This window comes from Antedon mediterranea, chromosome 3 (assembly GCF_964355755.1).
Source record: "Antedon mediterranea chromosome 3, ecAntMedi1.1, whole genome shotgun sequence".
NCBI lineage: Eukaryota > Metazoa > Echinodermata > Crinoidea > Comatulida > Antedonidae > Antedon > Antedon mediterranea.
Genome location: NC_092672.1, coordinates 2,879,015 through 2,904,514, shown reverse-complemented (window position 1 = coordinate 2,904,514; position 25,500 = coordinate 2,879,015). Strand labels below are relative to the sequence as shown.

General features: G+C 32.9%; 3 protein-coding genes across 3 annotated transcripts in view; 2 read left to right on the top strand and 1 right to left on the bottom strand.

Moving 5' to 3' along the window:
* LOC140044524 (THO complex subunit 6 homolog) overlaps positions 1 to 20,949 on the bottom strand; it is a 69,024-nt gene extending 48,075 nt beyond the window's left edge. Inside the window, exon 1 of the mRNA XM_072089067.1 lies at positions 20,940 to 20,949. The gene's annotated coding sequence lies outside the window, so the exon portion shown is untranslated. The remainder of the gene's footprint in view (positions 1 to 20,939) is intronic.
* Positions 7,167 to 14,155, top strand: LOC140044520 (matrix metalloproteinase-18-like). Its single transcript, XM_072089059.1, has 8 exons — positions 7,167 to 7,481; positions 9,379 to 9,461; positions 9,705 to 9,898; positions 10,445 to 10,666; positions 11,030 to 11,275; positions 12,002 to 12,106; positions 12,744 to 12,911; positions 13,308 to 14,155. The coding sequence occupies exons 1-8, from the start codon at positions 7,413 to 7,415 to the stop codon at positions 13,739 to 13,741; spliced, it is 1,521 nt and encodes a 506-aa protein (XP_071945160.1). The 5' UTR covers positions 7,167 to 7,412; the 3' UTR covers positions 13,742 to 14,155.
* Positions 19,616 to 25,198, top strand: LOC140044521 (matrix metalloproteinase-18-like). Its single transcript, XM_072089060.1, has 8 exons — positions 19,616 to 19,871; positions 20,435 to 20,523; positions 20,640 to 20,788; positions 21,432 to 21,650; positions 22,012 to 22,287; positions 22,511 to 22,582; positions 23,260 to 23,445; positions 23,901 to 25,198. The coding sequence occupies exons 1-8, from the start codon at positions 19,785 to 19,787 to the stop codon at positions 24,263 to 24,265; spliced, it is 1,443 nt and encodes a 480-aa protein (XP_071945161.1). The 5' UTR covers positions 19,616 to 19,784; the 3' UTR covers positions 24,266 to 25,198.
* Positions 25,199 to 25,500: the final 302 nt, after the last annotated feature.

Below are 25,500 nucleotides of genomic sequence, written 5' to 3'. Positions count from 1 at the left end.
TTTAGTCGTAGAATTTGAAGAATCGAAAACTGTAGTGGACGTAGTAGACATTGTAGAGAGGGTTACACCGCAGCTTCGTCCAAACGCAGTGTGTGTGTAACGTCTATGAACGCTCACTGGCTAAACCCAGGGGCTTATGAGTGTGCCCAGAGGAAAAAACAGGCATTAAAATATGTCGAAAAAGGCTAAAAACATCTAGCGTTGGAGGACTCCTTATGGTTCCTAATCCAGGGGCCTCTGCGTTACGCCACTGTCCAAACGTTTATAGAAAATTATATATTATAAAATAATCGGCGGTTAAATTGTGTATAATTGATACGTGAGCCAAGCAGTCTTCTTGTGTTCGCGTAAAGCATGATAATGTCGTTCCTTATTGGTGGTGTCAAAAACATAACTAAACCTGGCTTACAAGTCGCAACACTCAAGAGTAGCAATATATGATATTAATGTTTATTTAGTGATATATTTTGGAATGAGAATTCGATATTAAATGTCAGGTCATCTTGAACGTTGACGTTTAGTCAATTATACCTACAAGACCGCGGTGATTGTACATCTAGAGAATCGTATACAAAAAGATATAGCCAATGGGAAGAGTTGACATCGTATTATATTACTAGCTTTCGATTTGCGACGATCAACCTTTGTCATGTTTACAGTATTCACTGTGCCTGCTTTTGTCGACGATTAACAATGGATGCTAGATAATTCCAAATAATTTAATTATTTTCAATTCAATTCAAAGAACATTTATTAACGTCCAAAAGACAAAAAGTAACAAAAAACAACAATGGCAAGAGATAAAGAAGAAAATGGACCAAGGCAGATCCCAAAAAGATGTGAATCTTGTGACGAGATTGCCTTTATAAATTACTTGTAAATAGAAAATTATGAAAAAATAAATACGTATAAAGTTATTAAATTAATTTAAAAATAATGAAATAAAAAAATGATGTGTATAGTCTCCGCAGGTACTGTATTAAACGTGTTCGACGAGTGGTTTAGTTGTAGAATTTGATGAATCGACAACTTAACTGTAGATGTAGACATTGTAGAGTGTAGATATTACAAAATAATCCAACACCATATAAATACGAAAAAGAAAGAACAAATTTAAAAGAAAAATTACAGCAGAATCCCTACACCAACATATATACAAAGGTAATGTTCAACATGCTAATGTATGTACAATTTTAAAATACAATCAAAATTCAAAAAGACACAGGTCAGAAAACTACCTAAATTTAGGACATGAATCTCCATTAAGATATGATTGTTTAATTCAATAAAAAATAAAAAAGAAGACTGTACTAATTACTACTACTCATCTCAGGATGGCATTCCACCTGGAGAGCATTTTTGACTTATATAAGACAATAATAATTAGTTATCCGCTTGGTATACCAAGCGGATAACTCCTTGTTATTGTATGAGATCAACAGTTTTTTTCTGTATTATTCTTCTTTCCATCCTTCCTTTTTGTGGATCGCGTTTCTCTAAAATGTGTACACATAACATTTCATAACTTTGACAATATATGGGCATTTACGAATTGAATTATATTTTTCAAGCCTTTCCTAGTAATTTTGAAAACAATTTAGACCTTTTCCAATTTAAATAACGCCATACGAACACGTTGAATTAAACATTTCATGCGCGTTTTTTATGAAAAAGCTTAAAAAATCGTCAAAATTTTGTCTTTTTTTAAACAGTCATAGTTTCTAAAGTAAACCGTGAACCGTTTATTTTTATTACAAAATCTAGAAGTTGATGAGTTGTAGATAACGGATCATGCATCGATAAGGCTAAAAAAAACATTGTGACGTCATCGTATGGCCACACGAATGTAAAATATAGGATTTTTGTCTGTTTCGTTATTGCTCATCACATTCAATGGAGCGCATCACGCTTATCTGTATTCCTTTTTCTCCTACATTTATATATTGTGTAGGTCAATCAACTTTCTTTAGCATGAGATAAAAATATTTTAATTTTTATGACGTCATCATGCCTAAAAATTTCAATTACGTGGGTCATTAATTTCATCTTTACAGTAAATTTTATTCTGTAATAGCTCGTAGGAATAAAATGTGATAATCACGATTAAAACGTTTTCTGGAAGCTATTGGATTGTAGATACGAATTCATGTAAACATTTTGCCAATCGGATGTTGTGACGTCATCATATGGCCAGTTGAATAAAAAAAGTTGTATTTTCATATTTTGCGTAATAGTTCATCACATTTAAAAGGGTGCGCATCTATATTTTACGTATTCAAATTTCTTCTACACGTTAATATGTTGTTCCTAAGATAATTTCCTTCTGAAATTGCTATCTAAGTGTTTCATTTTGATACCGTCGCCATGTTAAAAATTGGAATAAATGGCGGGTCCCGTAATTTCACCTATTCTACACTGTATGTAATATGTATACAGATTATACTGTAGTGTTTGCATGTATATACTATATGACACAAAATTGACAGAATTCAGCACTAACAGCATATCATATTCTTCAGTTCTTGTCATAATGCCATAATCTTTATCTGTGTGCAATATTCCAACGTATGACGTGCACGTGGCGTTTGTCGTGGTGCGGATAACTAACTCGTCAAAGTGACGAGTTTCATGTCTAGTGTTTCTGTTTGTTATTGTTAGATAGAATAGATAGTTATTTTTTTTTCAATATTGACATTCTTATTTACAATTATCATACATGTTAGTGGTATAAGAAATACAGGAAAACAGAATTTATCAATCGATCATTTATTTTTAATGCTTTTGTGTAGTTTATGGAAACACAAAACTAGCATCCGCTATTTAGTTTTGATAAATTGATACAAACTTGCCTTCCATTCCCAAGGTACGGGTTCAATCCTGACCTAGTGCCGATGATCCCGACTCTTTCACTCCCTAAGCCTCAAATGAGACGTACGTATACGTTGTTTGAAAGGGCGATCCTATTCTGTCTACACTATCAAACTGGTTTGACAAAAAAGTGTGATGTGCCCATCATGACATCATCATTGATGTCCATTTTTAGCACATCAAATTTGTTTGTCACATGAAGTTTGATAGTGTAGATAGACAGAGCTCTATCACACTATCAAACTTCATGTGACAAACAAAATATTGGAAATTGTTATCCTGTAACATAATCTGATTGGTTGGTACCAATAGGATTGCCTTTAGTCACTGATCGATGCGCTGTCATAGATACACTGTGCTCCTCAGATGTTCTTAAGTCCAGCAATTGGATGGTAACGGCATCAAGTGTAAACATGTACTGTCGATAAGTTATATTATTATTTATGTACAGGAGTGCTGCTGTAAAGAAAGTCTCTGAGGGCCAATTTAACATAATTTAAGGCAAGTTGGAACGTCAAACGTTTTTGAAGTACAGTAATTCTTTTTCTATTTTTTTTTTTTTGATTTGTTTCTGCTAGGCAAGTTTTAACTGTAATATCGAGTAATATAATGAGAAATTGATTATTGAAAATATAAAAAAGACATTTTTTTGTCATACATTGGTTTCATCACTTTTATTCTGTCATTGGTAGACGTTTTATATTGTATTACTTGCGCATCGACTTTAGGAGATTATTATTATTGCAGTGCATAGGCTTAAAAATATCAAATCAGATATCAGTTAGGTGATTTAGTCTTTTCATACTTGATTTGTCTCTCGGTCATAGTTTTACACTTTCGTGAGAGTTTATTCTTTCTTTCTTTATTTCCATTCACAAAATGATACACACATAATCATATTAGTTATTACAAAACAAAAGAATGGAAAAGGGGAATCTCTGAAACATAGCTTATAATAAGTAGAAACCCCTGTTACAAAACAATTGTTGTTGATTAATGTAACCACGAAGTTATATTTTATAGTAGACCTATATTGCTTCTGAAATCAATACATTTCGGTTCCTAATTTTGTCATGTTTTATTTTGAAAGGATAATGGAGGAAAAACGCACGAAAGAAATTGAATCGGACAGTTTTTATTACTATATGTTATTCAATTGTTGTGGACTAACATCTTTATTCGCATTTGTTGGAGCTTTTGGTAACTTATTAGTCATTTTAATACTTCTCGCGAGCCTGACGTGTTCGGACTTTTTATCATCGATTATTGGTGTACCGCTGGCTGTATACGTTAATATATATTCCAGAACAAGTTTTAGCGACACTGCTTTAAAGGGAGATATCTGGTACATCCCATTGTATATCTGCTGTCCAGTTTCAGTATGGCATCTATTTTTTATCACACTTGATAGATTTTTTGCCATTTCATATCCGTATAAATACAAAAAGCATGCGCGTCTTATTTACGCGGTTTATGTAGGTATTTTTTCGTGGACAATCGGAGTGATTTGGGGTCTCGTGCTCCTATTCGGTGGCCTGGAGGAAGATCAGGATTGCAGCCATCCAAGCGTTTGTCAAACATACAGCTATTCAGCGTACCGTGTTTACGAAGTAATGAGAATTTGCGGTATCGTATTGACATTTTGTACTATTGCAGTGATTTACAGAAAAATATTTTCTATTTCGGAAAAAGTTAAAGATGAAAATATGCCAAGTGGAGAGCGAGAACGTCGCTGCGTAAAACTATAAAGACTACGATGACAGTGGTGATTGGCTTTTTCGTATGCTGGTCGCCAATGTTGTTATATATGGCGATTCACGTTGGGTATAAACCTACAAATTACCCTATGAATATATTTAGAACATTTGCAGAAGTTACAAGCATTTTAAGTTTGTCAATAAATCCCATTATTTATAATTTTATGTTGAAAGCGTTTCGAGAGGGTTTTCGAAGAACCATTACAAGAACCGTTGCGTGTTACTCTTGATCTGCATTAGGCTTGGTTCTCACATGGGAGACGCAACGCAACTTAAAGCTTGGTTCCCACTAGCGACGCAAGTACGTAACGCAACGTAATTGATTTGACCAATCACAAGCGATGGATTATGCAAACAGTGGCTTGTCATTGGTCAACTCGCTTGAGTTGACTCTTGAACAGTTACTGTACTCGTGTGACGGCTTCAAAGTGGATTCGTACAAAATCTTCACCAAAACAAATTCTAAAGATATAAATATAATTCAGATGTATTATACGTTGTATGTATGTTAACCTAATGACGCACAGTGTTAAGAATGTGTTATTATATATAGTAATTGTTGTCGCAATAAATGTAATGTAGTCACAACTTTGATTAAATAAAATTAAATAATAATATTAGCCTATTCTCGGTACTTTAGTTTGACGAGTATCACTGGAAAATGATGTAATAGTTTCGCATAGTGTATTACATTTGACGCCTGTATGTTAGTACATAAGCATAACATAACCAACCATATACTGTAACATAATAAAAGGCCCTTATGTGACACTGTATTACAGAACTTGCCTATGATACTGATTAGTTAATTATAATACCGTGCCATCCAGTGAATAAATAATGTTTAGACGTTGGGTATTATTTCTTTTATATACTCATGTGTTTGTACAAGTGCAGTTTGACCGTAATGCCAATTTACACAGATAAGCGGCAACCGTAATACAAAATATAGAATCTGTGTTATTCCTAATGCTTGGTTCTCACTGGAGATTCAACACAGGGACGTAACACAACGTAACTGAATTGACCAATCACAAGCGATAGATTATTCGAACTGTCGCTTGTTATTGGTTAATACGCTTGCGTTGCGTTTACGTCCTTGCGTTACGTTCTACGGGAAACCAAGCTTTATGGCCATTTACACACACCGCGGAGCGGACGGGTAGTTTCCGATCCGCTCAGAATAAAGAACTTACGGGGTCAAGCTACGCGCGTTTTCCGCTCATGATAGCTAGATACTTATTTTACGGGTGACACGACAAGCTACGCGGTTTTCCGCCTACCGTTAAGCGAGCGGTAACACTAATAGAAATAATTATAGAATCTATGTTATTTCTTATGACCATTTCACACAACGCAGAGCGGACAGCCGGTTTCCGCTCAGGATATATACAGATTTTACGTTGGACAAGCTTAACGCTACCGCTCGTCTGTGCAAATTGGCCTTTATTCCATACTCATCCTCAAAAAGCCTTACATTAATTCTCTTCCACAACGTACATTCTTTTATGCCGCCTTAAATTCTATTCTCTACCTACTAATGTTTGTAAAAATCTCATCAAATATAATAGCTCAATTCACAATAACTGCACAAGTAAAGCGTAAATTCCCCCTAGAGACGCAACGCAAGGACGTACGCGCAACACACGCGAGTTGACCAATGAAAGGGACTGTTCAAATAATCCATCGCTTGTGATTGGTCAAATCATTTACGTTGCGTTACGTCCTTGTGTTGCGTGTCTAGTGGGAACCAAGCTTAATCGATTTTTGATATTTACATATAACCTACATCCATCACAACCAATTAAAACTATTTTAACCATAACAATACAGGTCGCAAACTATGGAAATCCCTAAGTTAGCGCTGTCAATAAATCCTCGTGTTGAATGTAAATTAAATAATTACGTATAAACGGTAAGGTTGGTTGAAACAGAGATATTAATAATATTCAAATATTAATTTCAAAGAATGAAAAGTATTTTTTATAAATTCATTAACTGCAGAATAACATTTTATAAACTTAATACAGTAATAATGAACTTAATGATAATAATAATAATATCCTTGATTTATATAGCGCCTAATATGTGAAACTATAAAGCGCTGAACATTATTACCCCAGTCATGTTTCTTGATCAAACATGTATGGAAACATAACTCCCATAATGCAGCTATAGTAATCAGCGCAAAGTTGTGTCTGTGATCTAACCGGGTTCCATACAATGTCCGTGTTATGATGATGATCATGATGACCAGCAGAGGAAGTCTACATCGTTAAGAAAGCAACAGACGAAGACGAAAGATCCGGTAAGTTTATTGACAAACGGATGGTGAAAGTAATCAACCCTGGTCATTCAGACATAAAAGAATGATTCTTCTCCCTACTATCAAATAAAGGAAACTGCCTCATAAACAATGAATAAATTACACACCACTGACGCCTTTAAATGTTGAAAGAAAAACAATACATTTATCACTCCTTATTTAGAAAGTGTAATGACGTCACAACAAAGTTTGATAGCCTATAAAAAACCAATGGAATTCTCAATCAAGTGCAGTTCAAACAAAACACAAAGAGGGAACAAGCAAACGGTTTATGGTCTCGTAAGGTACACAGGTTTATCTTACGAATAACAAGATTCAAGTTTGACTTTTCTCTCAGCGTTCGCCTGACGGGGCTTGGTATACAGTTTCAAGTATTAATTAGTAACCAGCTGAGACAAACAACAATATATAAACGAAGTCTTGTTAGAGGAAACACGCATTAGAGATTGCGATCGAACAAGATGTTGAAGTTTTTAGTAGTAACAACAGTTCTTTGGACTGTATCTAGTTGCATTGAACAATCATCATACGTAAGTTATTTACTTATTTTAGCAAACACTTATGTTTACTAATGGAGTTATACTCGTACTATTTAGAAATTGGTCAGTGGATCTTCTAGTATGAATTCAGTCATGATCAGTCTTAGATAGAGAGAGCTTGATCTTGATTGTGTAATTAAAAAACTCCAACTGAGTATCACTAATGTAGATAAATCGTGATTGTATAATTGAAAAACTCTTTCTGGAGTATCACGCAATGTGTAGGCTAGATAGAAGAAACAGATGGACAATGACATTGTATTGGCCATAGTAATACATCTGTTCGTATACCCCAAGATTCGAACCAAGAATTCATAGTTTTTTCTTTCTCTTTTGTGGTAACCACCACCTTTATTCATTCAATTTTTCATACATATTTCGTTCACATTTCATTTTCGTACATTAAATCTCCATTTTCTACTTTTGTTGTTATTTTCTGATTTTTACACTTTTAACCTTTATATTCATAGTTTGGTTTGCTAGCATGCTGAAAATATTTTTATAATCTTTAAATTTATGTAGTTATATTGATTGTATTGATAATATTTACATACGTGTACAAACTTTCTGTCAAAAAAACTCCCAAAATAATACAGGTACTATTTAAAATTGACAGTTGACTTGACAAAAGGCTGTAGTGAAATATGAGGGTGCCATTTTTGGGCGTTTGCTTTCTGTCGATTCCCTGTTAAATTACACACTGACACTAGCCTATAATGTTTGTATATAAAAACAACGAACTAGCTCGTTGCTTATTCAATTTTTTCTTTTGTTGCTATTAGAGATTGTATTTTTTTAAATAGCAGCTTTTGGTATCAGTTGATAACTGGAAGCAGAAAGCCTAAAGTAAACCGTTATTTGAAGTCAAATGTTTATCTACATCAGTATATATATTAATGCTTCGGTTTTTGTTTACTTTTTATCAGTGGCGACTATAGTTGTTTTGTTTGAGTACACTCAACCGGTCATTGACATTATTAAAATCAAATTGAAGGTTCCCCGGAACAATATCATGGCACATTAACCATGGGCCGCACCCTTGGTAATCCACCCGATTTAAAGTACAGTAGTCCGTAGATCATAAGTTCACCTACTTGATGAAGCTTAGGCCTACCGCCACGCACCTTAAAGGTGATGAACGCATAGCTCGTGTTGTGAAAATAGCAATTGCGTCAACTGCCGCTACGCGAAAGTAACTGCGTACTACATTACTATGTGTGAGTTGGCGACTATTGGATCGACAAGTAATCGTTGCTTTCTTCCTTAAGATATGGGACACGTTTAAAGTCATTGTATTTGTGGAGGCAAGCATCCAGTCTGCACTGAGATATCGTTAAAACCAACAGGTTGCCCAGCAATTCTAAAACAGCGAAGTAAATTAGTTAAAATAAAATGATAAAAATATAATTTATAGAAATTTTAAGTTCCTGGCACCCCTGGAAAGGTCAAGTTCCAATCGACGTGTCATTTTCTATAGCCTAGTTTTTTAAACTGATTATTAAATAGTTAGTTCAGTTACGTATTCAAATCTTGAAGAGCCACGGGTGGTGTAATAACACAAAGTTACACATGAAGAGACGTCGGGATGCGTTGGCATTTAACAATTAAGAAGTTTAGGAAACGGAACGTTGTCCTCGGGTCATTAATGATCTCAGTGGCGGACCTAGTAGTATGGCAATTGAATTCACAAAGACTAATAGGTCCAAGAACGGGGAAATTGCTATAGATACTTTTTATTGTTTATTTAAATATTATTTTCAAGATGCGATTGGAATAATCTAAATATTGCGAAGAAACGTCATGTCGAGAGACATTGGAAGGTTTTGTTTTGATATTTTTGTCTCGTGTAAAATACCCGACTTAACCAAACAATTTTTTTTTCTTTCAGGATTACTTAAAACAGTTTGGATGGGTTGGTACTGGCCCGGATGGATCACAAGCAGAACCATCAGTTGTTGAGGAATCAATCAAGTAAGTTTAAATGATAACGTAGAGTAAAAAAAATAAAGAATAAGTTTCACCCTCAAAAAAAGAGAAAAGGCCTATACATAAGAATGTAATAAACTGTTATTGCATACTTAAGACGCGCGCGTATTAAAGAAGTACCGTTTTTGTATTGTTTAATTTTGTGACGTCACGGGATTATTAGTTGAATGCGTTGTTCATCAGTTTAATAAAACGATAAACCATTTAATACGTCGTTTGTTCTCAAAGGTCGTTCCAACGTTTTGCTGGCATTAAGGAGACTGGTAAAATAGACAAACGTACGAAAAGAATGATGGAGAAATCGCGTTGTGGTGTCCCGGATGTCTTGGGTTCTGGATTGATGGACATGCCAGTATCTGAACTAAATCTGAATACGTCAAATCCATACGCACATAACAGAGCAAGAAGATATACAACTGACGGTAAATACCATGTTTTAATATTCTCTAGGGATCTGTCTACACTATCAAACTAGATTGACATAAAAAGTGTGATGTGCCCAAATATGGTAGTGATATGACGTCATCGTGTCCATGTATGGGCATATCACACTTTTTTTTGTCAAACTAGTTTGTTAGTGTAAGCTTAAGTTTATATTATAATTACTGGCTTATATCGTGCAATTTGTCGATAAAAAACGTTTTTTTATAAATTTATTTCTTATTTATTGCGCACATATTTAGCATGAGGAATACCTGAACTAAAGTTGTGTTATATTTTCACAAGACAAGTCACTTTCATAACGGTGTTAGCTCATGTACTACATGGCTAGCAATGCACGGGCCTTTGTAAGCATAAACTTAATGTGTTGCTCTGTATCCCATTGACCCAATTAATATATTGTTATGTCGTTATTCGAAATAGCGATCAAACTTTTTTTAAATGATAATTTATGGTTTTATACAGATGTTCATGATGTATTATCAATTATTATAATAAAAACCAGCAACAAATCGTTTTTATTTTAGGTTCAAAATGGTCAAAGAATGATTTAACCTACTACTATTACAACTACACCCCAGACTTATCAGGAGTGGCCCAAAAGGACGCCCTCCGACGAGCATTTGATTTGTGGTCGGAGGTTACTCCGCTCACATTTACTGAGGTCAACTCCCTTCCAGCTGACATCGTTATCGAATTTGCAAGCAGAACTCATAGTGATGGCGCTTATGCTTCATTTGATGGTCCAGGTAAATATAAAGACCGTATCATTATCCATCAATCAATAATCGATGACCACCAATCAATAAATCAAATTATCGATTGTCAATAATTAATCAATCATCGATCATCACCAACAAATACATCAAATATCAGTCCTTGCCAATCAATAAATAAATTTTCGATCATCGATTATCACTAACTAACCAATCAATCACCTGTCACCCATAAATCAATCAATCAATTATTGTTCGGTTGATAATGAATCCTATACCGTAATTATTTCAGTGATTATTTATTGATTTCAATAATCTAGTATTTTACGGTGATACGCCTTTTTAACCGTACGTTTACTTCTATATTTTACATACAATATTTGTTTCTATTTATAGGTGGTACTTTGGCACATGCGTACTTCCCCGAAAATGGTGACGCCCATTTTGATGAAGACGAAAATTGGACGGTGGGCGTGGATCGTGGCGTTAATTTATTCATTGTTGCTGCCCATGAGTTTGGACATAGCCTTGGTCTTGGTCATTCAAGTGCCCAGGGTGCATTGATGTACCCCTGGTATCAAGGATACGTACCCAATTATCAACTTCCTAATGACGATATCAACGGAATTCAATACCTTTATGGTAATTTTGTTTAAGTTTCCGATTTTACTGATATTAGTATGTGACGTAATACTAATAACAGCCTAATTTGTTATATATAAACTTTATTTATTCATGAGACTGATGTACAGTACAACTCGTTCAATGTGGTTGTTTTTACACAAGTTCGTGATAATGAAACACCATATAAATTCGGAAAAGAAAGAAAATCACAGTAGAATATCTTCCATCTGACATCCCTATTTATGCTTGGTTCCCACTAGAACGTAACGCAAGGACGTAAACGCAACGCAAGCGTTTTATAACCAATGACAAGCGAAGTTATAGACAGTTAGCAATCACAAGCGAATAAGCCATCGCTTGTGATCACTTACGTTGCGTTACGTCCTTGTGTTGCGTCGCTAGTGGGAACCACGCTTTTAGGGGACACCATACCGCTGCTTCCCGTGTAAACGGGAACCTCTATCCAAGTGTCTATTTTATAGGGATTCTACTGTAATACATAATAAATGTTTTTTTGGTTTAATATCTTAAAATAATAACAACCAGTTTATATTCTATAGTATCTAGCCATTTGAGAGATGACATAGATGACGTAGATACTACAGATATTATGTTGCAATATACACGGCGATGAATAATAATATTGTAATAATAATTTATTGTATATTTGGAAAATACTGCATGATGTCATATTGACTACTGTAATATAATTGATTGTAATTCTACCATTGTTGTATGTTGTAGGTATGCCACGCGTCACCCGTCCACCGAAACCACCAAAGGACGACAAACCGACCAAGAACGCATTATGTGAAGATTCCGAATTTGTAATTGATGATATGATCAGAGGTAATTATAGGTCATAGTTCATAGTTCATTTTATTTGTCCAAAAGGAAATTCATGTTGACATACAATTGCTCAAAATTAGTTGAAGGTTAGTGTGGTGAAATGTTCGGCGCCCCATACCTATGCGCCATCGATCATATCACGACAGTTGTTGTTTATGTAATGCTGTTCAAGTTTAGTTGATTAAAACCTTATAAGGTACATGAAGACTATTTTCTTTATTGCTATTCACACTACAGTTAGTACTACAGAAAAAGACAAAAATATTTTTTTTAAATACAACAGACCTACAATATTACTTTGATAAACAATGAAATTAACTTCGTTGATTAAAAAGCCTCATTGAACGTGGAACAAACGAAGTAACAAAGCGTTGATAATGGTTGACAAACATAAGTTTGAACTTTTTTAATGCAATAATTAAAAAAAAAAAAAAAATCCGCAATAACATGTATTAGATAAGATATTATTAGAACTACACATTATTGTGTAGGTTCATTGGAGCACAACGTTTTGAAAAACCTGGCATAATAGTATTTATTTTTTATTATTATTCGATTATAAATTCGACACAATAGCAGTATAGGCCTATATAATAATATGTAGCAGTTTAATTCACTAATGAATGATCATTTGCAGGTCCGGATGGTAAGACGTACATGTTTATGGGACGGTATTACTACGAAATTGACGACGTTGGAATTAAATCTGGGCCTAAAAAGATAAGCAAGCTGTTCCCTGGCGTACCGTCTAACTTCAATGCAGTGGTCAGCTCTCCTTGGTCTAAAAGGACATACTTTTTCAAAGGTAAGCACGTGTTTTACTGTACTTTTTGTACTAAGATTGGTTTCCACTTGGACGCAACGCAACGACGCACTTCTGGTGATCACAATCGTTTCGTAATTTTCAAATCTACGGCCGCCGAGCTTAGGTCCTTGCGTTGCGTTCAAATGAGAACCAATAGCATTGAATAGCATTACATCTGAATATGTAGTAAAACACAGTTTCTGAATACACTTCTGTGTGTGAAAAGGCACTAATCATTTCAAGTTTTAAAAGCCTCTAGATAGATTATGCATTGACAATCTAAGGCATTAAAACAAGCATTATAGTATGACATGATTAAATGAAAAACAAGAATAAATACTTAACATTTGGAAGGTATACCGTGTGAAATACAGCCTCTATTTTATTATTTAACAGGAGATAGATACTGGCGATTTTTCAATTTCCAGTTAGAAACAGGCTACCCTAAGAAGACCACTGATATCGGTGTCCCCAAGGGCCCTCATGCCGCATTCGTCTGGGGCGGTAACGGACAAATGTACATAGTCAAAGGCAACAAATATTATAACTTCAACGAACAACAGCAGAAAGTTGTAGGATCTCCTAAGAAATTTAAGGCATATTGGAAAGGTGTCCCTACTCCGATAGATGGCGCTTTCCAGTGGAAGAACGGCAAAACTTATTTCTTCAAAGGAAGGAAATATTGGCGGTTTAATGATAGTAAGCGTAAGGTTGATTCAGACTATCCTAAAAAGACGAAAACTGCCTGGTTTGGTTGCAGTAACAAATCTGGTGACGTGCCTAATAGGCTGCAACAGAACAGAGCTGCTGATGCTCAACAGGGAAGCTAAACACACGTGGTCGTTACTTGACGTTATCCCACACTTAATTTATATTAATTTAATACTAAACATATATAAATTAAATCTAACATTCCTGGGAAATGTTTTTTAAAATAATATTTGTTTGAAATGATGTTTCTATAGTGAACGAAATAGTCACTCTTCTCTTTGTCGTAATGTTCTAACCATATAATCCGTAGCTAGAAAAATAAAACGACCTTTTTCACTTTAATTTATGAACGATGTAAATAATAGAAAATGAACGTACTATACAATCCAATGAGGCAGAGACTATAGAGAATATACGTCTACCAGTGAAAATACTAATTCAAAATGCTCACACACACGTTAGAATTAAAATTGAACCAATTTTATACCAGTAAGTAGCTTGTTTTTATAATTAAATCGAAATGTAAATATTTAGTTATTGTCACATTATGCCAAGCTTTCATTTTCAAAACCATTATGTATATGACTGACGTGTTTACCGTTTGATCGATGTGACGAAAAAATGTTTCGGAATTTTTTTTTTCGATATTCGAAAATTGACCGTTTTCCGTAAAATTCTTCTTCAATATAATGTATAGGCCTGTTGTTTTAATGTCGATATTTTGGCAATTTTTAGACAAAGTATAGTACAGGGATTTTTTTTAAATGTTCAAATTTCAAACATTTAATTTTTTGACATAACTGGTTTTTATGGCACTATAAGATGATGATAACGCAATATATGATCATATATATAGCAATATTATCGCATAATAATTGAATTTAAAAAAACTTTATATGTTGGCCAATTTCGAAAAACCCCTGTACTATAGTACGGGATTTTTTTTTTAATGTCCAAATTTCGAACCTTTTATTTTTTAACAAAACTGGTTTCTATGGCAATATAAGATGATAACGCAATATATGCTAATATATAGCAATATTATCGCATAATAATTGAATTAAAAAAAAATTGATATTTTAACCATTTTTTGATAAAAATATCTGTACTATACTCAATTCAATTCAATTCAACGTAAACATTTATTTTCTTTCTTTCAATCAATAATAAAACAAATGAATAAGGTATTAAAAAAAAGTAAAAGCAGTAATACTGCTCTGTCTGAAAGAACGACTCAACTGACACATTTTTAAAAAATCACTTTGTTTAGCTTTTGGGGCTATTTAGGGAATGATACACCTCTACTACAAATGCCATGACAGAATCACTCAATTGACATATTAACACCTATTATGTCATAGGAAACCCATTCAAGTTTTTTTTCGAAAACCATATTTGACATAAATGGTTACTATAGCACAAATGACATGCGCAGAACCCATTATTCGACTCTGCGCATCTTTATTATGCAATAGTAACTATTTACGTCAAAAAATAAAAGGGTCGAAAATCGAAAATTTCCCTGCACTATAGTACAGGGATTTTTTCAAAAATGGTTATGATAGCACAACTGACATGCCCAGAACCCATTATTCGACTCTGCGCATGTTTATTATGCAATAGTAACCATTTATTTCAAAAAATAAAAGGGTCGAAAATCGACCATTTTTCAAAAATTTCCCTGTACTATTGTACAGGGATTTTTCAAAAAATGGCAAATTTTTGACCTTTTTATTTTTCGATAAAACTGGTTACTATAGCACAATTGACATGTGCAGAACCCATTATTCGTCTCTGCGCATGTTTATTATGCAATAGTAACCATTTATGTCAAAACTGGTTACTATAGCACAATTGACATGCGCAGAACCCATTATTCGTCTCTGCGCATGTTTATTATGCAATAGTAACCATTTATTTCAAAAAATAAAAGGATCGAAAATCGACCATTTTTCGAAAATTTCCCTGTACTATTGTACAGGGATTTTTCAAAAAATGGCAAATTTTCGACCTTTTTATTTTTCGATAAAACTGGTTACTATAGCACAATTAATATGCGCAGAACGCATTAGTCCACTCTGCGCATGTTTATTATGCAATAGTAACCATTTATGTCAAAAAATAAAAGGGTCGAAAATCGGCCATTTTTCGAAAATTTCCATGTACTATAGTACAGGGATTTTTCAAAAAATGGCAAATTTTCAACCTTTTTATTTTTCGATAAAACTGGTTACTATAGCACAATTGACATGCGCAGAACCCATTATTCGTCTCTGCACATGTTTATTATGCAATAGTAACCATTTATATCAAAACTGGTTACTATAGCACAATTGATATGCGCAGAACCCATTATTCGTCTCTGCGCATGTTTATTATGCAATAGTAACCATTTATGTCAAATATGGTTATGGATGATAGCACAATTGACATGCGCAGAACCCATTATTCGACTTTGTGCATGTTTATTATGCAATAGTAACCATTTATGTCAAAAAATAAAAGCGTCGAAAATCGGCCATTTTTCAAAAAATGGCAAATTTTCGACCTTTTTATTTTTCGATAAAACTGGTTACTATAGCAAAATTGACATGCGCAGAACCCATTATTCGCCTCTGCGCATGTTTATTATGCTAATCAAAATAATATTATCTACACACGTGAAGAGCTAAAACAAGAACACGTTTTGTTGATTATCTCAAAACTTTGCTTTATGCAGTTGAGTCGTTCTTTCATGACGGGCAGTATAGTACAGGGATTTTTTTTAAATGGCAATATTATTTCGTACCTTTTATTTTGTGACAAAATTGGTTTCTATGGCACTATAAGATGATGATTATGCAATATATGGTCATATACAGCAATATTATCGCATAATAATTTAATTTTTAAAAACCTGATATTTTGACCATTCATAAATTGGCAAGCGTAGACGCACATAATGCATGTTACCTCAATATATAGGCCTGTTTTTAAAAGACCAAAAACCCTGGCAAAATGTTGACCTTTTTATTTTTTGACATATATATAACATAAATTAGCATGCGCAGACGCACATAATGCCATTGCCAACAAGACAAGAAAATAAGAAGAATATATTTTTCGAAATTTAAAAAAAAAAATTAAACTTTTAAATTAAATTAAAATGCGATAATAAAATTGGTAATGTGCCTATATTGTTTTACCACTCTTATAGAGTCATGGTAATCAATATATATAAAGGAAAGATCGAAGTTGGCCATTTTTCAAAAATGTTCCTGTACATGGAATTTTCTCAAATATGGACTTGCGACGCACCTGGTCCTCCGTCTAATTTGAAAACAGATACAGTACTGTATTATCCCCACAATGTTTACGCAGAGTAAATACATATTTCTTTACTGTGCATAGTTTTACACCTCATTGTAAATATAGTTTATAACCATGACATTCTTGTTGTGTTTATGACGCATTATTATTAAACATTCCTTTGCTAAAATCAACTAATAAACAATAACATTATTCAACGGGGTCCCCGGATCTTAGTGAGTCATTTTGACCAAACAGAGGAGGCCTTGATGTTCATCGTAATTACTGTTTTCTCTTTTACCTGTTGAAGGGAAACGACTCACGTGTTTACACTTATTAGTTCACTATTATGGTTGTTGTAGACATGCGGGTTTAATTTGAGACGTCGATGATGACAAAGCAAACTGATACAAAGAAAGCAATCACAAAAAGTTCTAGGAAGAAGAAACTCAATTTGTGTTTGTGTTTGTTCAATTGTTATTAATATATGAAGTAACTGCTTAAATATTTATCGAGTATAAAAATAAAACATAAATCTACTCGTGGTAGTAGACGCGTTCATTTTATTATTACAGTAAGTGCACATGTACCTTAATATTTTATACTAAAATCTTTGGAAAATATGTACACAACCATTACGTCATTTGTTTTTGCGGCATGTGTTTTGTGGCAAGGAAAATCCACATTCCTCATCTGTTTCTACATTTAAATGTTCTTATAACAGGATTTAGAAAAGTGTTATTGGTATTTTGGCAAGGTTCTTCCGACATAAAAACCATGATTTGTATCCTACGTGACTCTAAGTTGTACTTTATAGTAGGATATTAGGCTTATGTCGGTGTACAATTAGGCAATGATAACGGATGTCATGGGTTCCGCTTTAATTCTTAGTTAATCCAATAGAGGCAATAGTATAATGCAAAAGATATTTTTGCTGGGTTCACCTGCATTTATTCTTTTTGTTTTGCCATACAATGGTACATTATACAAATACATACTATATATAAATCAAAGAGTTGCATAGGCAGGACATAGAAAAGAATCAAGATCAAATAAGTTAAAGCGGCCTCAATATAAGTTTATTTGTACGACATGTTTCGGGCATAGCCCATCATCAGATGAAGAGAATTGTAACAAAGGATAACATTTATATAAGTCACAATATATACTATATTATACATATATGTAAAAATATAGACACAGGACAATTCAATAAAGTAGTTAAAATCACTTATATATACTGTATCCTGAATGCAATAAAAGTAGCCTATGCTTTAAAAACGTATTTATACTACTTAAATTTATTCTATATCTTATATATATTATAGTAATGCAAAGAATTGAAATGTTTGGAGTGCTTACCACGACGCGATTTGATCAATTAGGCTAAAGACTATGACGTCATTTGAGCTTTAATAACTTATAAAAATTACTTAAAAATGTGATGGAGAAACAAGCTATACTTCATTCGGAATACCATTTTCTTGTGATACTCTGTCTACACTATCAAAGTTTATGTGACGAAAACATGTGATGTGTCCATATATGGACATGATGATGTCATATCACTACCATATTAAAGCACATGACACTTTTTTTTGTCAAACTTGTTAGACAAAGCTTACTTAAGAAGAGTATATGAACTCATTTGAACTGTAACTACGAAAACGTACATAGGAGTGATGGATTATGGGAAACAAGTTGTATTCTGGCAACCTTTATCTTGTTACTTTATTCTTCCTGGAAGAAAATCATAAAAAACGGAAAATAATAATGAATAATAACATTATTATAAATCGTTTTAGGCCTAAAATAAAATAAACAAGATGGAATTTTTGTAATAAATGTTTGTTACTGTTACTATGGCTGAATAAATATTTGTATATACATATAAACACGTACGTACTGTTTGTTATTAGGCTAATTGTCAGAGAATTTTTCGAAGAAAAACGTCAACAATGATGACGATAAAACTAATTGAAATCGTCATTTTGGTCAGATTTTGACTGCTTTTTCGGAGATTAATTCATAAATAAAGGAAGTGTTATTTAAAATTAGATTTCCAGTGGTTAAACGTTATGCTCTATTTGTCTTATTTTCTGAGTTGTTGGTTGTTTCTGCGTATTATATAACAAGACTTCTAAGAATCGTCCCTCTCCACCAACGAACGTCTAGACCCTTAAGGCATTCGAAACAGTTATTTTTAAGTTTAAAAAAACATCAATGCATGAATGTTTATGTTATTATTGTACAATATATATTTTATTTATCTGAGAGCTATAGAATTATTTATAATACAACTTAACTAACTTGATTAATGGATATAATGAAAATAAGTTTGTATTCAATTATATATTTTTTTCATTTAAAGAGGGTTAAACTAGACCAGATAAATGTGTTTTCAACCTTCTAATTTATCATATCTGTTAATTTCTTTGTTGTTTTCTGGCAATGAAGTTGAAGAATCTTTATTTTTAAATTATTAGTGACCATATTACTGATTATTATGACGATATGATTATGAAAGATGATGGCAACCACGAGGACGATGATAATAATAATGATGATAGTTATGATATAGAATATATCTATATAATATTAAATAAACGTTTTCATAATATTTTGTTACGACGTAAAGGTCGTGATGCAGCTAAAAGGACAAGTACAGTAGCCCCGTTGCCAAGGAACAGGAAATCCGCGCCAGATATTAACCAATCAAATCCTCTTATGTAATTCCCAAGAATAGTCCTGGTACATTTTGTCACACTGTGCTGCAGACTATAAATAAAAAGTTTCAATACATAGTTTCAGATATTGACTGACTTGATAAAAAAAAACATCTGCTAGAATTAGAGTCTTTGAATAATTGTTATTATGGAAAAAATGTTTGTGTTTATACTTTTAATGTTTCACTGCTGTTATGCGTTACCAATAGCAACACACGATGGAACTGGTGAAAATGTAAGTACATTTTTATTTGTTTAAACTTTTCTATTGATAATTATCCAAATCATCAGAATATTCCAGTGAGTCTGGATAATATTATAGGCTGATGTCGTTCCGTAATTCCGATTAAAAGAACAATTGAACTTCAGGTTCGTATCAGATCCTTCATGCTATAAAAAACATTTTACGGTCTGTTTATCACATACCAACATTTAATTATGAGTTTTTATATGTTAGTCTAGGTTTCAGACCGTGTTTCGAATTGATATTAGCAAAAGCTAAATAATTTGGCACATATGGCGTTTTATACGTATAATACTTTAGCTCTCAATAAATTTTCCCGACAAAAATCGCAACGCCGACTGGTGGAACATAAAAAAAGAAATAAATACAGACTTTCTTTATTTGTTTTTCTTTAAATTTTAATATTTGTTTTTTGTATATGTTGTGTAACCACTTTAAAATCAGTACATTTGTATTGAAAGTGTATTTCAGTTTAAAGAAAGAACAAATTAAAATAATTAAATACAGTACACATATGTAAAACAAAACGTGTGCTTTCTTCTTTCTTCTTTTAGCCTAATATAGAGTACCTTAAACAGTTTGGTTGGTACAGTGGAGGGACAGACGATATTGATGATGATGTTGAATTAAGTTTAAAAATTGAGTAAGTAATAATTGTAATTATAAATACTTAGTAAACTTAGGTCTCTACGAATGAAAGATACGTTTTATATAATTATTTAGTTAGCTAAAATTTTTTTTTTTTACAATTTATTATAGAGAATTTCAAGAATTTGCTGGATTAAAAGTGACTGGTAAATTTGACGAACCAACAATTTCTAAGATGCAAGCTCCACGATGCGGCATTCCGGACGAAATATCCGGAAATGAAGCGCATTCAACACGTAGAAGACGAAACGCCTTTCAAGGTAAATATGCCTTAAAAAGCCTTTATGTATTCTAAAGCTCTGTCTACATTATCAAACGTGATGTGCTCATATATGGACATGATGTCAAACTAGTTTGATAATGTAGAGAGAGCTTTAGAGTTACCCCCAAAGTAAACTAAAGCATCTGTCGACAGAGAAGTGTCTTCTTTTCTCCTACGAACTTGCGATATATCATTGAGAAAAACATTTATTTCTTAAATTTAAATTGAAAAGCAGCATATGCAAAATTAATCAAATAATTATCAAGAATTTAGTTTAGGCCTATAATGAAATTAGCGGTCTAAAGGCCATCACTGAAGTTATACTTTTCCCCCCAAGTTATTTTTTTTAATTATTTTTTAAACTAAAGTTTTAAACAAACGTGTTTATTACATTACATGTTTGTACAAACCATCGTCTAGCGTTGTTTATACGTATGAAACGCCATTCACATCTGTTCCGTTTTGTAAGATAATCGGAACAAATGTGAATCTGCTTTTAAGCTCTGTCTACACTATCAAACTTTATGTGACAAAAAATGTATGGACATGATGATGTCATATTACTACGATATTTGGGGATATCACACTTTTTTTGTGACAGAGCTTGATAACAAAAAACTAATTCTAAGTCATTTTTTAAGGATCAGCATGGGAGAAAAGAAATCTGAAATATTACATTGGTAATCGAACGACTGATCTAAAACCATCTGAAATACAGGATGGTATTGAGTATGCTGTGAAGCTATGGTCTGACAATAGTGGACTGACATTCACGCAAGTAGACGATGCCGCTGTTTCAGATGTTAGATTTGATTTTGTAAACAAGATCCACGGAGATCAGAAGGAATTCGATGGACCAGGTAAGGTTTTGTTTTGAATAAGTCGGTTAAACAAAAAGAAAGACATTTGGAACTGGCTTAATATATCATCTAAATAATCTTGTCTGCGTTCTAAATGTAATACTCGTTTTTTCGTTATTTTGGATGTATCCCTGAAGTCCCCTGAAATTATAATTCTTTTTGATGAATATGCCATTTTAATGTCACTTTATAGTTCGCCACTTTGACCAAAAATTGGATTGAAAAATGTATTTACCTAAAAAACTGTAATTTAAAGAAAGAAAATAGTCAAATTGGTTGCCAGCCAATGGGTTTTTGGTTGAATTTAACTATTTATTTTGTAATTTTATAAGTGAAAACATTTATTTTTTTTCTTATATAGGGAAAGTTTTAGCCCACGCGTTCTTTCCAAATGAAGAAAGACGCGGACAAGTTCACTTCGACGAAGCCGAAACTTGGCTAGGCCCGAAACAGTATCACGATCCTAGTGGAACGAAATACAACATCATGGTTCTTGCAGCTCACGAGATCGGTCATGTCCTAGGCCTAGAACACACGTCTAATGAAACCAAATCAATAATGAAACCATGGCCAGTAAAATATTATAAGAACTTTGAACTGCCATCCGATGACATCACGTCAATTCAAACCTTATACAGTAAGTACTGTAGTAGTTTTTCAACCGTTTATATAACCATTAGTTTTTTAAAGTATAGACATGAGAGATCATTGGTAATTTTCTAGGGTTAGTAGCAATTCTAATCACAAATTAAATAATGACAATTAACGGAACAACTTTCATCCAATCACATAACAACGAATCCAAGCAGAAAAAAAAATGTTAACCAAAAAAAAAATAACGTGTGTTTATTTATTTCTAGGAAATTCACAGAACGAAATGCGTTTGGATTTATGTAATACAAGCAAAATAAAATTTGATGCAGTACTCCAAGGTAAGTTGATTAATTTATTTTCTAAATAGACTCAGAAATTCAAATATAGACAGACATTCGAAACATAAATACTCCCTTCTATTGTTGCATCTAGTACTCTATTATTGCGGTGAGAACCAAACACAATTGCAAATAATATTGGTCAGCCCTGAAGTTAAAGTTTATGATAAAGTTAGTAGCATAATGAAAGACAAGGCCCAATCACTCCATATAGTAATTATCAATGGTTAAGATCTGGAAGGCGATTGAGGACTGCTTGAGGTGTAGAACAAAACGCTTCCTTTTTTATTTTATTTATTTATTTTATTTTATTCATTTCGGCAATAAACATAAAATAATAATTACAAAAAAAACATAAAAATATATATATATATATATATATATATGAAAAACAAGACACGAGGCCGAGGAAAGACAATAAGCATTAAACAAACGCTGTCACTGGTAAGGTGTGTCTCTCCAACACATAAATAATTAATTACCTTAATTCTTTTGTTCCACATTCAGACTTTTTAATCAATTAAGTTAATTCATTGTTATCAGAGTAATATTGTAACTGTTGTATTTTTCAAATGCTTTTTTCTTTTTCTGTATATTGCTAAACTTTAACTAATTTTAAGCAATTGTATGTGAACTATGAACTAATGAACTAATGTTGTTATTTAATTTTCCTTTAGGGCCGCAAGAGAGAACATACTTCTTCTCAGGGATCTACTACTGGGAAATCGTGTCATCAGGAATCAAGCAAGGCTATCCCAAACTTCTTTTCGAACTTTTTCCGGACGTTGAAGAAGCAAAAGAGATGACTGGTATGGATGCCATTGTCTTTTCTTCAAATACCAAAAAAATTTACGTTTTTAAAGGTACAGTATGTGTTTTTTAAATTAAAAAATAAATGGATAATGCACAGTGATGTATTAGATCAGAGTGGATAACCGGGCCCTTTATTTTAATGTAGCGAAACACAATAAACAATGACGTAATACAAAGAGGAGCATGGCGATAATAATAATATATAAAAAATGTTCATTGTCTTGCGTTGTTTATACATATGAAACGCCATGTGTGCCAATATATTTACCGTTTTGATCGTACGATTAATCGAAAACCACCTCACGACGAAATATTAATAAAAAGATAGCCAACAACAGATGATGATCCGTAACTTTAACATATTAGTCTGGAGAGGTGAAAGAAGAAAACTGGCGGGAAAAACATGATTTAATGATAACAAACAAATGTTCAAATTGACTAAATATAGTTTATTATTATTTATAATTTATTTTTATAATGTATAAATATTATTTATGTTTAACAGATAACCAATTTTGGAGATTCAACAGCAACTTTGAAATGGACAAAGATTACCCAAAACTGATAATCGAAACTGGATTGCCAGATAACGTAGATAGTGCATTCGAACAAGACGGCCACATCTACATAATAAAGAAGAAAAAAGTGTACATATTTGATGAAGAACAACAAAAAACTTTTAAACATACTAGTACCAAACTTCAACACACGTTCCCTGGGGTGCCAAAAGGAACTAACGGCGCGCTAACTTGGCGAAATGACCACACATATTTCTTTAAAAAGGACAAATTTTATAAGTTTGATAAAATCCTTGGAAAGGTTGCAGAGGAATATCCCAGACCAATAAAAAGAGGGTGGATTTGTTTGTAAAAATTCCACTGTACTCTTACTTTTTATAAAACCAGTCAATTGAAAACAAACAATACAAAAGTTAAACTCGTTAAGTAGTAGAGTATAACATTTTTCTAACATTGCGCCCTCTATAATTATCGCTGCTGTATCGTCATCAAAGATCTTTGCTGTCGTCGCCTTAAAAGTTTTCATTGCGCCCTCTTTATTTATTTATTTATTTGGAATTACACCTTTAGATCGGTGGCACACTTAGCACCAAGGTGCATCCTTCACAATATAAAATATAACAATTAATTAATTTAAATACAGAAAAGTAAAAGGCAGGCAAAAACAACTATCAACCCCTATCCTATCCCAACCCCTCCGCACCACCCCGACCAATTTTAATCGATAAATACAGTAGATCATTACTTTACACAAATGAATACAAAACAAAATATAGTACTAGTGTGTTAAATAAAATCAACTGATAAAACATCCCGCCTCCCCACAGCCCTCCTCCCCACATCCCCCTCCCCACAGTCCTCCTCCCACTCATTTTCAATTTACTTGTCCATGCTCTTTTTATGTAGCTTTTACAAAAACTATCCAAAATATTCTCACTTCTACTTTGATTTATCACTCTTATCGCCTCAAAAGTTTATATTTCAGTTTGGAAATACTGGTTTAGAATTTCTTATTGTAAATAATGAGCATTCAGTAATTTATTATATTTATATTAAGTAAGTTATTTATTGAACGCAGGTAATACAATATTACAAACGTTAACCGCTTGCAATTAAATGTATTACTAAGTAGTAAGATTGTATCAAATTCTTACAAAACGACTATAGCCTAAATATTAGGTTCAACAATTTGTTTATATTGTGTGTTTAACCCTACACCACTATTTATATAATTATTTTGTAATTGTTAAATTAAATACTGTACTATAAAGTATAGTTATTTTAAACGAATAAATGAAAACATTTGATTGTATTTTGTGCGTTTATTCATGTTTTTCGTATTCATTCATTCATTCATCAGTTGAAAATTACTTTCATTTATTGTCATTTGCATATAAAATATAAAGAATAAAAAAAGCAAATACATCGATCGCAAAATTAATGACAGACCATCAGACCACCGAAAGAGAGTAATGGAAACGATTAGCGTACGCAATGTCTACGCAAGACGATTAGCGTACGCAATGTCTACGCAAGACGAATAGCGTAAATGATGATGATATAAAATATACATAGAAATTATGTTTG